Consider the following 14,819-nt stretch of genomic DNA (forward strand, 5'->3'; position numbering starts at 1 on the left):
AGTATATATAAAGCAATTAGAATAGTTCCTGGTAAATGGTAAGCACTATTTAAATATTATTATTAAGTATTATTGTTATTTTTCTTTTTTTCCTTTTTTTTGAGGATGATTAGCCCTGAGCTAACATCTGCTGCTAATCCTCCTCTTTTTGCTGAGGAAGACTGGCCCTGAGCTAACATCCGTGCCCATCTTCCTCTACTTTATATGTGGGTCGCCTACCACAGCATGGCATGCCAAGCAGTGCCATGTCCGCACCTGGGATCCGAACCGGCAAACCCCAGGCTGCTGAATCAGAAAGTGTGAACTTAACCTCTGCACCACGGGGCTGGCCTCAGTATTATTGTTATTCTTCCAGTATTACCTTTGAGGACTGAAGTACAGAGATTTTAAGTCACTTTTCTGAGTATTACACAGGCAGTTAAGAGGTTGGAACTAATTTCTAAATTTCATGCTCTTTCTTCTAAGTCTTTTACTTCCTATTAAATTAATTACACAAGGAGGCCATTAGACTGAGGTGGCTCTGATGATGTGGGGGCCTATGTAAGCAAACCAAAACCTAAGCCTGTAAATGCCTTGAGGTTAGGAAACCAAAATGATAAAGTCAACCAATCACAAATGGCCAACTAGGCTTCAAGCTATAACCAATCGAATCATTTCCTTTTTTTGCTTCCTTACTTTCTCTATATAAGTGTTTCCCCAGGTCCCTGTCAGTGGAGCTCTCATAACCACTTCCCACTTGGGGAGGCCCAATTCCAATAGATAAATGCTCAAATAAATTCTTACAATTTTTAATATGCCTCAGTTTATCTTTTTAATACTCTTTATAGCTTTGGGGTTCTTGTCAAAGAGCTCTAGAATGTGCTATTATGCCTGATTTTCATGTACACCTAGGCTACTCTGCAGGCTTCCCATTTTTCCTACTTAGACTACCTTTTAATTCTTTGAAAGATTATTTTTCTTCTCAAATTTGTAGTACATGGCCCTTTTCAATTAAGTCTCCCAATCCCGAGGACATATTTTTCCTAGAGTCCAATATATTGTTCAAATAATGGCGAAACTTCTTATTGGCTAATTATTAAAATAGCTCCTTTCTTAATCTTTTCTCTAACAAATGAATTTAGTTTCCCTTCTCACCCCTCTTGACTCTGTAAATTCTCAATTAATACTTGATTTGATTTGCGATATAAGGAAGATGAGATATAAGGTACAGCATTCCTTTCTGACACCAGTGGGTTTAAGTAATTTGATTTCACTTGCTAATTAATTGTAGAGAGTCTCATTTTCAGTTCTGTTTATTCCGTGGTCATGAATATGGCAAACGTAATTTCTTGCAACGTAATCATTTTAATTAACCTGTATGGCCACAAAGCAATTTAGACAGGTTGTAATTCTTTCCTGTATTTTTAATTTATTTATTTACTTTATTCCAAAGTAAAGCCTATGGCAGATAAACTTTTGTAGAGACTTCTCTAAGAAAAATGAGACTTGACAGATTGCTCAAATTGAAATGGATGTAAAGAGATGCATATGCTATTCAAATTAGTGATAACTGAATATGCCCAAGCATTCTGATAGTTTTCTTTGGTAACTTTACTATTGGTGAAAAAGATTTGAATAACTCTGAGTGGGGATGGGCGAGTGGCAGTGGCCTGAATGTTTGGGTTCAAAGAATGAGCTCCTAAAATCCAAGATTGATTAGCTTCATATCCCCAGTGTTAAACCTTCAGAATTTCACCTAAAACCAAAACGTGTATTTCAAAAATAAACCTTAAGGTTGTTTGACGATCAAAGAGTTTTCCATCAGCCATACCAACATAATAAGAAGAAACTCGAGATATTTTGGAGATCTTGGCACAACTTCAAAGAGTGATAGAACAGAATGCAGAGAACTTTTCCAAGTTTTGGAAGGCAGCAGTTTGGCTGAGACCCACAGACACTGAAGCGAGAGGCTTCCTTGAAAACATGTGAAGTCTTTTCCTATTTTGGAACTCTAAATTAAGGCAAAATTCATATATGCTTAAAACTCAGTTCTGTACCAATTTTCCTCCCCAAATGACTCCCAACATTTCTCTGCGTGTTAACACTGGTAAACGATTCCTGAGGCATTTGCGGTAAGCGTTTCAATAAGGTGGCTGATAGTCCTTCTAAAGCTGTTTCGATATATGCTGAAACGAATCCCTTTCATTCCTATCTAATATATTTGCCTTTGTTTTGCAGAACGAAAAAGGTGAAGCAATTTAGAGATTTGGGGACAGATCGCCAAATGACCTATAGTTAAGCTGGTGTCGCTTCGCAAGATTTTGGTACCCAAAACAGCGGAACCGGGATTTAGCATCCTTCGTCTGATAATACATTTCTTAAAGCAAGCGTTCTGCACGTTTGAACATCGTCTCTTCTCCAACCAACACCTCCTCCTAGCCCGCCCCCTGTTCCTTCCCACTCTCTACCTCGCGCCCCCCCCTCCGCCCCCATTCTGCGCATGCGTTCTAAGAACCCCCTACACTCGCGGCACAAGCTGGGAGTATTGTCGGGGGCTATTCTCTCTCCCAGGAACATGGCGGCGAGTCAGGGAGGTGGTGGTAACACTGGGGGCGGCGGTTGTGGTGGAGGTGGAAATAGCGGTGGCGGTGGCGCGGCCGGAGTGGGAGGTGGCGGAGCCGGAGGGGGAGGCGGCGGCGGTGGCGGGACCCTGGTGGTGCCCATCCCGGTACCGACTCTTTTCGGTCAGCCGTTCCCCAACGGGCCGCAGTGGAACCCGGGGAGCCTGCAGCCTCAGCACACGGTGAGGAGCCTGGACCGGGCCCTGGAGGAGGCGGGCAACTCCGGCATCCTGAGCCTCAGTGGTAGGAAACTCCGAGACTTCCCGGGCAGCGGCTACGACCTGACGGACACCACCCAAGCAGGTGACAGGACGAGGGGGGCGCGGCGGGGAGGGTTGGGGGAGGGAAGCTGAGCTCAGAAGGAGGAGGTGGGGGCAGTGGGTGGCTGCGTGGCCGCGTCGTTGGACTCTGCTGGTCTAGGCGGGTGCGCGGGGGCGGCGAGACTGAAAAAGTCGCAGCAGCCTGTTCTCCTGAATGTGAGGGGCAGAGAAGGGAATAGGGGAGGTGGGGGTGGGCAGTGCCGACTGCAGGATGTCTGGAAACCGGGTGGGATGTGAGGGGTGAAAGAACATTATTGTTACAGCGAGTTTCTCCAGTAAGAGGTGGGGAGGGGGGATCGATACCTTCCTTATATCGACACCTTCCTTAATGCGCTTCCTCCAACTCTCCTGGATGTTACCATCTTTCCTGGAGGAAAAAAAAAGAGAATACATAAAATCATAATCTATACACATTTCTTAAAGGCATACGTGCCTGCAAGAATGGCATATCCCTTTTCATAGTACAGCAGCAGTATTGCCACGGTTTTTCTGTGTTCTTATTTGGTCCGTGTGTTTTAATCATCCTAAAATATTTTTGCCTTCTTGTCATGTATGTCTTTAAAGACTGAGATTTTTCATTTTCCCGGTGTTGAGAAGGTAGTGGTGGTTAAATTAGTATTTGCTGCAGTGGCAAATTAAATCATCAATCACTTGCGTGTCTGGTTACTAGGGGAAAGAATCCTTGTTTTGAGTTACGTTAGAGTCTTAATTTTTATAGCGGAAATAGCCAAAAGTTGTAAGCCATTTTTGAGAAACAAAATTAACTCCATTCTTTACGGAGTTGTGGGTTAATGGCCTATAATTTTGGATGAGAAATTGACTATTGTAATGTTCTTCATATACTCTCTGGTACTCTTTGTTGTGGACGGTATTTTTTGTTATGAACGCATTCTGTTTCCCCTCTGCCTTGTAAACCAATGCTAAAATAGGTGTGTTTTGGTTTGATGAAAGGTCTTTTTGCTTTTCATAATCTTTAAATTTGTTATTTGTGTGTCTTCCGTTTTGCTGAAAGAAATCATGGACAAAATTATTTTAATAGACGTAGTCATTTTAAAACAACCTAGTAAGTAAATTCACCCATAATGAGAAGTAATAAAAGACCTCTTATTTTCAGAATAACGCTATTTCAGTGTATTCAGTTTCTAGATATTAAATCAAGGTATGTGTTTGGAGGAGGGTGGAGAGAGGAAAACCTAAAATTGGAGCCTTCCACCCAATTACTCTGTTAGGAATTATCCTAAGAACTATGAATGCGTAATTGATCACTGATTGTATATTTTGGAAAGCATGTTTGAGTATTTACTACTTCACTCTGAACAGATTTCCTAAACAATATGTTCACATATTCATGAATATATTGGCAAGATACACTACTTCGTATGTTTTTCAAAGGCTTCAAGAAAAATCGTTTTAGACTGCATCATTATAGCGATATATTGTTTTACTTATTGTTCTTTATAACCTAAAAAGGATCTCTCTCTCTGTAGGGCAAGGTTTAAACATCCTCCCTTGGCATTCAGGGCCTTCTCTGTCAGGCTCCAGTTTATTCTTGCCACCTTACCTCCTCGAATGCTCCTGCATAGAACCCTCTGTTTCAACTAGGTCAACTCCCTGCCCCTCAAATAGATTTTATGAATTTTTGCCTCATTTTTGTAGAAGGTCGTCCATATGCTTGGGATTTCATTCTCTTCTCCACCTATTTAATTTTGTTCAAAACCAAACTTTTCCAAAAAGCTGTCTCCAACTCCCTTAGCCGTCCCCTATTTCTTTGAATTCCCCTGGTACTTATTGTCTTTACCACTTGCTAGTGCTGGCTTTATTTTCTTTTTGTTTATGTCTTGCTGTCCCTGAGAAGATGGAGAGCTCCTACAGGCAGGGAATCAGTCAGTCACATACTCGTTCAGTCTTCTTCTTATACATTACTTACATTGTAGTTGATAATATTTTTCATGAATATGAATATCATCTTATGTGGTTGTAACCTTTGGCTTTTAAGTCTTCCATTGGTTTTCTGAGGCAAGCTTTAACACAAACCAGAACTATATTTATTCTTGGGAAACATTCATTCATCATAGAATTTATCAGTGTCTACGGTAACACAGGACATTTTGAGATAATTCCACCTCATCTTACTTTTATTTTTTTCAGTTGAATGTATGTTCCTTGTGGGAACACTTCAAAATGTAAATGAGAAATCTACAGGTGACTCATTTGCCATTAATTTTTGACAAAATTCAGCCATGGACTCTTTAGGGGCAATATTTTTGTATGTATAGAGACTAGTATCCATTATGTATAAATGGAGGTAGGTACACTGGAACTGAGGAAAAATAGAGCATGTTTGAGATTTTACATACATACATACACATACACACATAAACATACACATCCGTATACAGACAATATATCCTCTGTTTGGCGAAAACAGTTGTTTGTTGGTATTATTATACTTAAAGTGACTCTCAGTGGGATAATGTTTTGGAACCAAACTGATTAGACAAGTATGTAATGGTTTATTGAATTGAGAAGAGACTGGAGGAAGGAAAATAGGTAGGAAGCTATTTTGTTAATTTAGGTGTGACGTGGTGAGAATCTGGGTTAAAAGAAACTTGGATAAGAAGGGGAAATTGGTAAATTTCAAAGGCAGGGGGAAGGCTTTTTGCCTTATTTCGCTGTTCCTCTCATATACGTAAGATAAAATAGACTGGTGATTCTCCACCTTGGCTGCGTATTAAAATCGCAGGGGCGATTTTAAACCTGAGCCTGGGCCCCACCCCAGACCAATTAAATTAGCATCTCAGGGGCCAAGAAAGTTGTTTTCTTTTTTTTTAAAGTCTTCCCAGGTGATTCTGATGCACAGTCAGGGTTGAGAAACTCTAAAATAGCTCAGTTTTTAGGCACTCAAGAAATATTTATTGAGTGAATGAGAGCGTTGATAAAAGTTTAGTGACTAACCTAAAGCCACTTGTCAAGAAGGTCAAAACCAAAATTGGGAACTAAGTGTTCAAGTTTTAGTTCAATATATTTTTTTATAGGCTTGTGTGAAGCAGAGACTCATTTTTCTCATCATGTTATGTCTATAGAGAGTAGAAACTTACCAGGAAGCTATAGTTTTTTCAGTTCCCATGAATAACTCCGGTTTACATTTAATAGTGTTCGATAAATTTGCATTAATAAAATAGTGCCCCCAAAATATGTAGCAGCAAAATCTTATTTTCTCTATTAATAGTCTTGTTATGAGGGAAAATGGATAGTAGGTAGCTGTTGCCAGAGTTTATCTTCGTTGTTTCTTTTACTTCTCTTTGCATTTCTGGTGTCGCTCTATGCTTGCCCCTTCTGGAACTCCTGCTGCCCTCCTTGTTTCTTTTTCCCTCTTCAGCCTCATTCCTTTTCCTTTGCTGGGTTGGAGCACAAAGCTAACTAATTATGGCAGTCTTTCCAGGAGATTAGCATTCGAAAGGGAGAGTTTGCTAATTTACTTGAATCTCCAATTGGTGGTTAGAGCTCCTGACCTTTTTGAATAGATCTGTCTTCCAGATACTTCTTGATTAAAGTACTTACTCGTATAAAGACTTAAAAACAGGGATCAGAAAGTTGGTAACCCATTTCAGGGAAGTGGCTGCCTCTTGTTGTAATGTTTTGTCTTTGATGGTCTGTAGGTAGACTTGGCAAGACAAAGGGAAATTGCCTAGAACTTTTTAGTCTGTCTGGATACTGTGATAATTTGTTGACCTTAGAGAGCTTGAAAATGATTTTAATGGCTACCCAAACAAATCCTGAAACTTTTCATATTTCACTTTGTCACCGGTGCTACAAATAAGTCTTAGCCTACTTGCAGCTGCTCCCTCTGCTCCTTCGTACGTCTTTATGTCCATAAACAATAGGTCTGTGAAACAGATTTAGGAATTCTTACATACATCAGATTGTGCTGTGGCCTGGTTAATCACATGTTTTCCTGTAAACCTGGAGTCAACTCTAGTATTTCCTACATGTGCTGGTTCACCTCTTCAACTGTGGGGCATGGTGCATTGTATCAGGTTGTAAAATGGAGTTAGATAAACTTCACAACATCTGATTTTGTTACATAGGTGAAGGCCCTCAGTGCACTCAGTGAATGAGCTTGTGGTTGTGATTTTGTGGCCTGATTGAAATATCTGCCTTGCTTTATGTAATAAATGTCTTCCTGAAAAATTGAACGTGAAGCACATTTTTGACAGTTGACTCATATTTTATTTGCTCTAGATTGAATTTGAGTTGCTGGACCTTGTAGTGATTTATTTTATTCGGTGATGAATTGTATAGCATAAATAGTTGCCCTTCAATTTCTTTCTTTTGCAAGTTCACATTTTAAAATAAAATGTTATCTTAAATTGGAGGGTACGTTCATCATTAAAATAATACCATTCTTACAGCTCTTTATAAATTTCTAAGTACCTTCCCATATATTATCCTATTGTACCCTAATAATAGCCCTGTGAGCTGGGCAGAGTACACAGTAATTACTCCTTGTTGTTGAGAGAGGTTAAGTGATTTGCCCTAAGTTAAATGGCTAGTGTATGGCAGAGTGTGGGGCAGAGCAGAGTGTGGGGCAGAGCCTAGGTTTTCCAGCTCTAGCACTCACTATTCCAGTGTTATTTCCATTGTAACACAGTCTCTCCTTAAAGCTATTATTAAACACTGTGCTAATAAATATGTTCTTTATTCTGAAAAATAAATGCTTTTTTAACTTTATAAGTTATATAGTTTTTGTTTGTGGTGCAGTGTGTTTTGTGTGTGGTATTTGCATAGCTTGTCTTCATGCCTCTCTTTCTGATGGTTTTAGAATAGATTCATTAAGCAAGCATTTATTGAACTCCAACTTTGGAAAGATTATTATGGCCAATAGAAAAGAAAGAGACATGGTTCTTGTCCTTGAAGGGTTTATAGAATAGTTGAAAGTGTACAGTAATATGTGTAACAATTAGAAGAGAAGTGTAATATATAACAATATTCAAAATTGTATACCTTCATAAACTGTACAAATAAGTGATATGGAACTGAAGCCAAGCCCGAGAACCCAACTGTTAGGCCACGACTGGCTCCTGACTCACTTATTTAAGATTAAATTTAGGGGCTGGGGGTGGCCCGGTGGCTCAGCGGTTAAGTGTGGGCATTCCGCTTCAGCGACCCAGGTTTGCTGGTTTGGATCCCGGGTGTGGACATGACACCGTTCGGCAAGCCATGCTGTGGTAGGCGTCCCACGTATAAAGTAGAGGAAGATGGGCACGGATGTTAGCTCAGGGCCAGTCTTCCTCAGCAAAAAGAGGAAGATTGGCGGCAGTTAGCTCAGTGCTAATCTTCCTTAAAAAAAAGAGAAAAAAATTAGGGGCCAGCCCCATGGCCGGGCAGTTAGGTTTTCATGCTCGGCTTCCACAGCCCAGGGTTTCACCATTTCAGATCCTGGGCGCCGACATGGCACCGCTCGTCAGGCCATGTTGAGGTGGCGTCCCACATGCCACACCTAGAAGGACCCACAACTACAATATACAACTATGTACTGGGGGGATTTGGGGGGAAGAAGAAGGGGGAAAAAAGATTGGCAAGAGTTGTTAGTTCAGGTGCCAATCTTTGAAAAAATAAAGAACTGAGTGTCATCAGGGAAAATAAGATTGGTGAGCATAAGAAAAGGTACTCAATAGAGCAAAATGCTTTAAGGAATCAATATGGAGAATAAACCACAGTTTAGAATTAGGACTGTGTAGTAAGCAGCTAAATTAGTTACTTTTGGAAAATACTAGCTTATCATGTTTTCTGAACAAAATTAGCATATATACTGCATGGCAGATAAAAGAACAGAAGTGGATGATTGGGATGTTTTAGAATTGGAGTTATAGGGATACTTTGCTTAGAGTTTAAAATTCAGTATTTTGATTTAGATTATTATTTTTTTTTTTCTGAGGAAGATTCACCCGGAGCTAACATCTGTCCCAGTCTTCCTCTATTTTGTATGTGGGTCACTCCCACAGCATGGCTGCTGATGAATGGTGTAGGTCCACGCTGGGAACCAAACCCAGGCAGCAGAAGTGGAGTGCGCTGAACTTAACCACTAGGCCATAGGGCTGGCCCCTGATTTAGATTATTTGTAATATAAATTCTGAAGCATTTATTTTTCATCAAAAGGATAAAGGTAGACAAGATCCAGAAACTTACTGACAAAATAAGAGATGATGCTAGGGACACTTTTCACAAATAAAAATAATTGAGGACTTACAGCATATTGATTCCCTGGGAGGTAGTATTTGTTTAAGTTCCAAGGCACACAGTGACACTTTGCAAAAGGGCATATCTTTCTCCCAGCCCATACGAGCAACCCACTCTCAGGGATACTTAAGCTGTGTGATGCCCACTCTCGTCCTACAGAGGCTGTTTATCATCATGACCTAGAAGGGGAAATATTTTAGTTTTCCCTATGCTTCAGATGTATTTGGGTACTTCTTGAAGCATTGTAATACTCTTATAATCAGTTCTCTGAAAAGTTTTAGAAAGTTTTGTCTGCTTCCTTTTTATAGGAAAAAATACCTGACACTCCAGGGAAACATTTAATGTAATAAAAGCAAACTGGCCAAGTCAGTTTTATAGCAATAATTTAAGTTTGTGTTTAGTGTCACTTTAAACTAGTGCACTCACTCTGCTAAAGGTCAGACTCTAACTTTGAGTCTTTGCATTTCTCCTGTTTCAAATAAATTATAAATTGATAGCATTCCACTTAAAGAATACCAGTCAAAGGACTGCAGTGGATAATTAAACAACAGATATTTTCGAATGTATTTTTTGATATGAAATTTTTTAAAGAAAATTTTTTTCCCAAATAGGAAAGTAAGTCCTTTCCTATTTGTAGACATTGTTAATTTTGTGTACTCTTTTATCATTTGTGGCAGAGTTTGTTGTCACTTTACTTTTAAATTAATTCCTTCAGTCTCTTTCAGTAGAATTTATGTGTAATATTAGGGATTCAAGGTGACAAAAGACAGAAATAAAATAACTGTGGCATAAACTTTTTCTTTTTTTTAAAGATTGGCACCTGAGCTAACATCTGTTGCCAATCTTCTTTTTTTTTTTTCCTTCTTCTTCTCCCCAGAGCCTCCCAGTGCATAGTTGTATATTCTAGTTGTAGCTCCTTCTGGCTCTGCTATGTGGGATGCCACCTCAGCATGGCTTGATGAGCAGGCCAGTGTCTGAACTGGCAAAATCCTGGGCCGCTGAAGCAGAGCACGCAAACTTAACCACTCGGCCATGGATCCGGCCCCAGGTATAAACTTTTATTTGAACTCTATGGAGACTAACCAATTCTAGAACATTTATGAATTTGGATGTCACTCAAAAATGGCTTTGATAAATGATTACACCCTTAAGAGACTCTAGAATGTGCAGCCTAGAATTTTTCCCTCTTAAACAAAGTAATTACAGTATATAAATCCTTAATATAATACTTTGAGCTAATTGGTTGAGGATGTCTATGTCAATGGGAAATCTGTTACTTTTAAAGATATTTATAAATTAAAAATAGTGAATTGGGGGGCCGGCCCCGTGGCCGAGTGGTTGGGTTCACATGCCCCACTTTGGTGGCCCAGGGTTTCGCCAGTTTGGATCCTGGGCACGGACACAGCACCGCTCATCAGGCCACGCTGAGGTGGCATCCCACATGCCACAACTAGAAGGACCCATGACTGAAAATATACAACTCTGTACCAGGGGGCTTTGGGGAGAAAAAGGAAAAATAAAATCTTTAAAAATAGTGGATTGAACATAAATGTCTCCTTAACCTATCTTGATGAGTATGTATGAATGGATTTGTCATATCTAGTTTATGTAAATGGAAGGGTTGTAAAGTTGCTGCCTTTAAGGAATTTATCATTTCATAGTGGTATGAAATAAGTACTCACATGTCTGTTATATAGGCTAGGTCAGTGGTTCTCAGCTGGGGGAAGATTTGCCCCCAGGGGATATTTGGTGGTGTCTGGAGAGGTCAGGGATGCTGCTAAGCATCCTGCAGTGAGCAGGACTGCCCCGCACAACAAACATTTATCTAGTCCAAAAGGTCAGTGGTGCCAGGATTGAGAAACGCTGGGCTAGAGTAAGATAAATGTGATAAATGAAAACAAAGTTCAATGCAGGTTCAAAGAGGGAGAGATGACGTCTGATTGTGTTGCTAGAACATCAGAGAGAGCTTTATAAAGGAGAAGGAGGATAGGCCTTGGAGTCGGGGAAGGATCCGATTTTATAGTTACTCATAAAGGGAGGAAACTACATGAATATTGCCATCCCAGAGTCTCTTCGAACTCAAAATATCAAAAAAAAAAAAATCAACTCTTGTTATTGATTCTAGGCCCTCTGGTCACCTAGACCAGAAACTTAGGAATGATTTTCATTCTCCCCCTTCCTTTACCCTCTATATCTAGTTAGGAACTAAGGCCTGGTGATCGTAGCTCTTTGAATAGCTTTCAGATCTGTTTCCTTCCTGTCTATTCTCAATGCCATTGTTGTTCAGGTCCTCCTCTTCTCACCTTTAACTGGACCTATGAACAGTTTTCCTGAATGATCTCTCTGCCTCATGTTTGCTTCAAGTTCAGTTAGTCCTTCATGCTGTAGCCAGAGTACTCTTTCTAATATGCAAATCTGATTGTCACTTGTAGCTACTAAAACAGCATGGAGCCAGTAAGCCAGCTCTTTAACAACACATTGCTTATTCCTTGTTTTGAACATTTTTTAAAAAGTGTAAAAAAAGCTAATACATGCACTCTGCTTAATATAACTAGTAATTTTTATATTATATTACTTAATATTAAGTTCCTAAGATTCAGCCAGATTGTTGTGTGAAGCTCTAGTTCATTCTTTTTGATGGCTGCATTATCTTTCACGTGTGACTGTACCACAGTTTATCCACTTTCTCGCTGATGGCCATTTGGGTTTCCACATTTTCCACTTATGAACAGTGCTGCTATAAGCATTACTGTACATGTCTCCTGTTGTATGTGTGCAAGAATTTCTCTTATGTATATACTTGGGAGTGGAATTGCTGGGTTATATGGTATGTCGATGTTCAACTTAAGGAGATAATGTCAAACTGGTTTACAGTTTACATTTCCAAGGACATATATAAGAGATCCTATGAATACAATGAATATCGCTTCCAGCACATGGTATTGTCAGATTGAAACATTTTGGCCAAATGAGTTTAAAATTTCAATGAAGCCTGTCTTGATTTACATTTCCCTGATCACCACTGACGTTAACATATTTTCAAATGTCTGTTGGCTATGTGTGTTTCCGGTACTGTGAAATGGCTTTCCATTTATTTTGCCCAATTTCTATTGGTTGGTTGTCCTTTTCTTATGGAAGTCTATGAGTTAAAAAAAATTCCTTATACTAATCATTTGCTGGTTTTGTAAATTGCGAATATCTTCTAGTTTATAACTTGTCTTTTTACTTTTTAAGGAGTCTTTTGATGAACAAATGCTCTAAATTTTAATACAGTCAAATTTATCAATCTTTTGTAGTCACTATTTTTTTGTCTTAAGAATGTTTTCATCTACATTTTTTACTAAGAGTTTTAAACGTTTGTTTTGAGTGTTTAAGTTGTTCATCACTGTGGAATTGATTTTATGTCTAGTTTGAGGTTCAATTTCACGTTTTAACACACTGATCGTCTTTTTTCCAGATACGTCCCTGCCTTTAACACTTTATTGAGATTATAATTCACATACCAAAAATTCACCCATTTAATGTGTCTAGTTTATTGGTTGTTAATTGTACACCTCTCATTACAATCTAATTTTGGAATATTTTCATCACCCCCAAAAGAAATCCCCTACCCATTAGCAGTCCCTCCTCATTACCCCTCCTTTTTCACTCCTCTAGACTTAGGCAACCACTGATCTATTTTCTGTCTCTATACATTTGCCTGTTTTGGACATTTCCTATAAATAGATTCATAAACTATGTGACCTTTTGTGATGGGCTTCTTGCATTTACCTTAGTGTTTTCAAAGTTCATTTATGTTGTAGCATGTATCAGTACTTATTCCTTTTTATATCTGAGTGATATTCCATTGTACATTTTGTTTGTCCTTTCATCAGTTGATGGACAATTGGGTTGTTTCTATTCTTTTGGCTGTTACAAATAATACTGCTATTGTTGGGGAGGGGAAAATCTCTTTTCTACCCTTCTTGTGTTCTTATGGCTGGACTAATAATAAAACTGACACAAGACTGGATTAACAGGAGAAAAACCCAGTTTAATATGTACATTTTGGAGATCATAGAGAAATGATGCTTGGAGAGTAAATTAAATAGGCAGTATATTTATCTTTTACATAAAGAAAACAATGAATTTGTGAGGAATGACAGGACAAAGAAGCTTAAATTTGAGGTACATAGTTAGTGAGGCATTTAAGCAGAGTTGAGGCTTGAGGGAATAAATTAGCAAGGTTTGTTTATGCCGGCTCCTTGGCCCTGACTTCCCCCAGCTCTGGTGATAAGGATGCAGGGAGAGCACCCTTCACATGGGAGATTTATTTCCTGCTTTCAGGGGGAACAGAGACAGCAGGGTCAGACTGTCCTTTTTTGCTTTCTTGAGTAACTTTAATTCAAAATAACCAGTGTGCTATTGTGGGATATTTTGGGGTCGTCTGCCCCCGGCCCCAACACTATGAACATTCATGTACAAGTTTTTTTGTAAATGTATGTTTTCATTTATCTTGTGTGTGTGTATATATATATACGTAGGAGTTGAATTGCTGGGTCATATGGTAATTCTGTGTTTAACACTTTGAGGAAATGCTAAATTGTTTTCCAAAGTGGCTGCACCATTTTACAATCCCATTGACAATGTATGAGGATTTCAATTTTTTCATATACTGGACAACACTTGTTATTATCTGTGTTTTTGTTTATAGTCATCCTAGTGGGTATGAAGTGTAATTTCATTATGGTTTTGATTTGCATTTCCCTAATGACTAATAATGTTGAACATCTTTTCATGTGTTTATTTGCCATTCGTACATCTTCGATCTAAGATAAATGTCTACTGAGACTCTGCCCATTTTCTAATTGCATTGTGTTTTCATTACTGAGTTGTAAGAGTTTTTATTGTTTTTATTTTGTACATAAGTCCCTTATCAGATATATAGTTTGCAAATATTTTTCCTATTCTGTGGGTTCTCTGCTTTGAAACACAACATTTAAAATTTTTGATGAAGCCCTTTTCATCTATTTTTTTTTATGTTGCTTATGCTTTTGGTGTCATATCTAAAAAAACATTGCTTAACCCAGGGTTATGAATATTTACTCTTCTGTTTTCTTTTGAGTTTTATAGTTTTAGCTCTTATATTTAGATATATTATCCATTTTGAGTTGTGTATGGTGTGAGATCAGGGTCCAACTTCATTCTCACACATGTAGATATCCAGTTGTCTTAGCACCATTTCCTGAAAATGCCATTCATTCCTCATCCACTTGTTAGCCTTGTTGAAAATCAATTGACCATAAATGTAAATGAATACTTCTGGGCTCTCAGTTCTATTCCATTGATCTATATGTCTAATCTTATCCTCGTATCACACTATTTTGATTTCCGTAGTTTTGTAGGAAGCCATGTATAAAGTTTTATAATCAGCAGGTGTGGGTCCTACAACATTGTTCTTTTTCCATATTGCTTTGGCTACTCTGGGACCCTTGCATTCCCATATGAATTTTAGGATCAGCTTGTCAGTTTCTTCAGAAATTGCAAGTTTGGATTTTGATGAATCTGTAGGTCAGCTTATGGGAGTTTTGCCATGTTAACAATATTAAATTGTCCAGTCTGTGAATATGAGATGTCTTTTGATTTATTTATATCTTTAATTTCTTTCAACAACATTTTG

At 38.7% G+C, this 14,819-nt stretch overlaps 1 protein-coding gene across 1 annotated transcript in view; it reads left to right on the plus strand.

Annotated features, from left to right (window-relative positions):
- The first annotated feature begins 2,554 nt into the window (after positions 1-2,554).
- Positions 2,555-14,819, plus strand: part of LRCH2 (leucine rich repeats and calponin homology domain containing 2) — a 102,090-nt gene continuing 89,825 nt past the window's right edge. Inside the window, exon 1 of the mRNA XM_046672715.1 lies at positions 2,555-2,903. Coding sequence (XP_046528671.1) covers positions 2,555-2,903 — 349 coding nt within the window. The remainder of the gene's footprint in view (positions 2,904-14,819) is intronic.

This window comes from Equus quagga, chromosome 10 (assembly GCF_021613505.1).
Source record: "Equus quagga isolate Etosha38 chromosome 10, UCLA_HA_Equagga_1.0, whole genome shotgun sequence".
NCBI classification, from domain to species: Eukaryota; Metazoa; Chordata; class Mammalia; order Perissodactyla; family Equidae; genus Equus; species Equus quagga.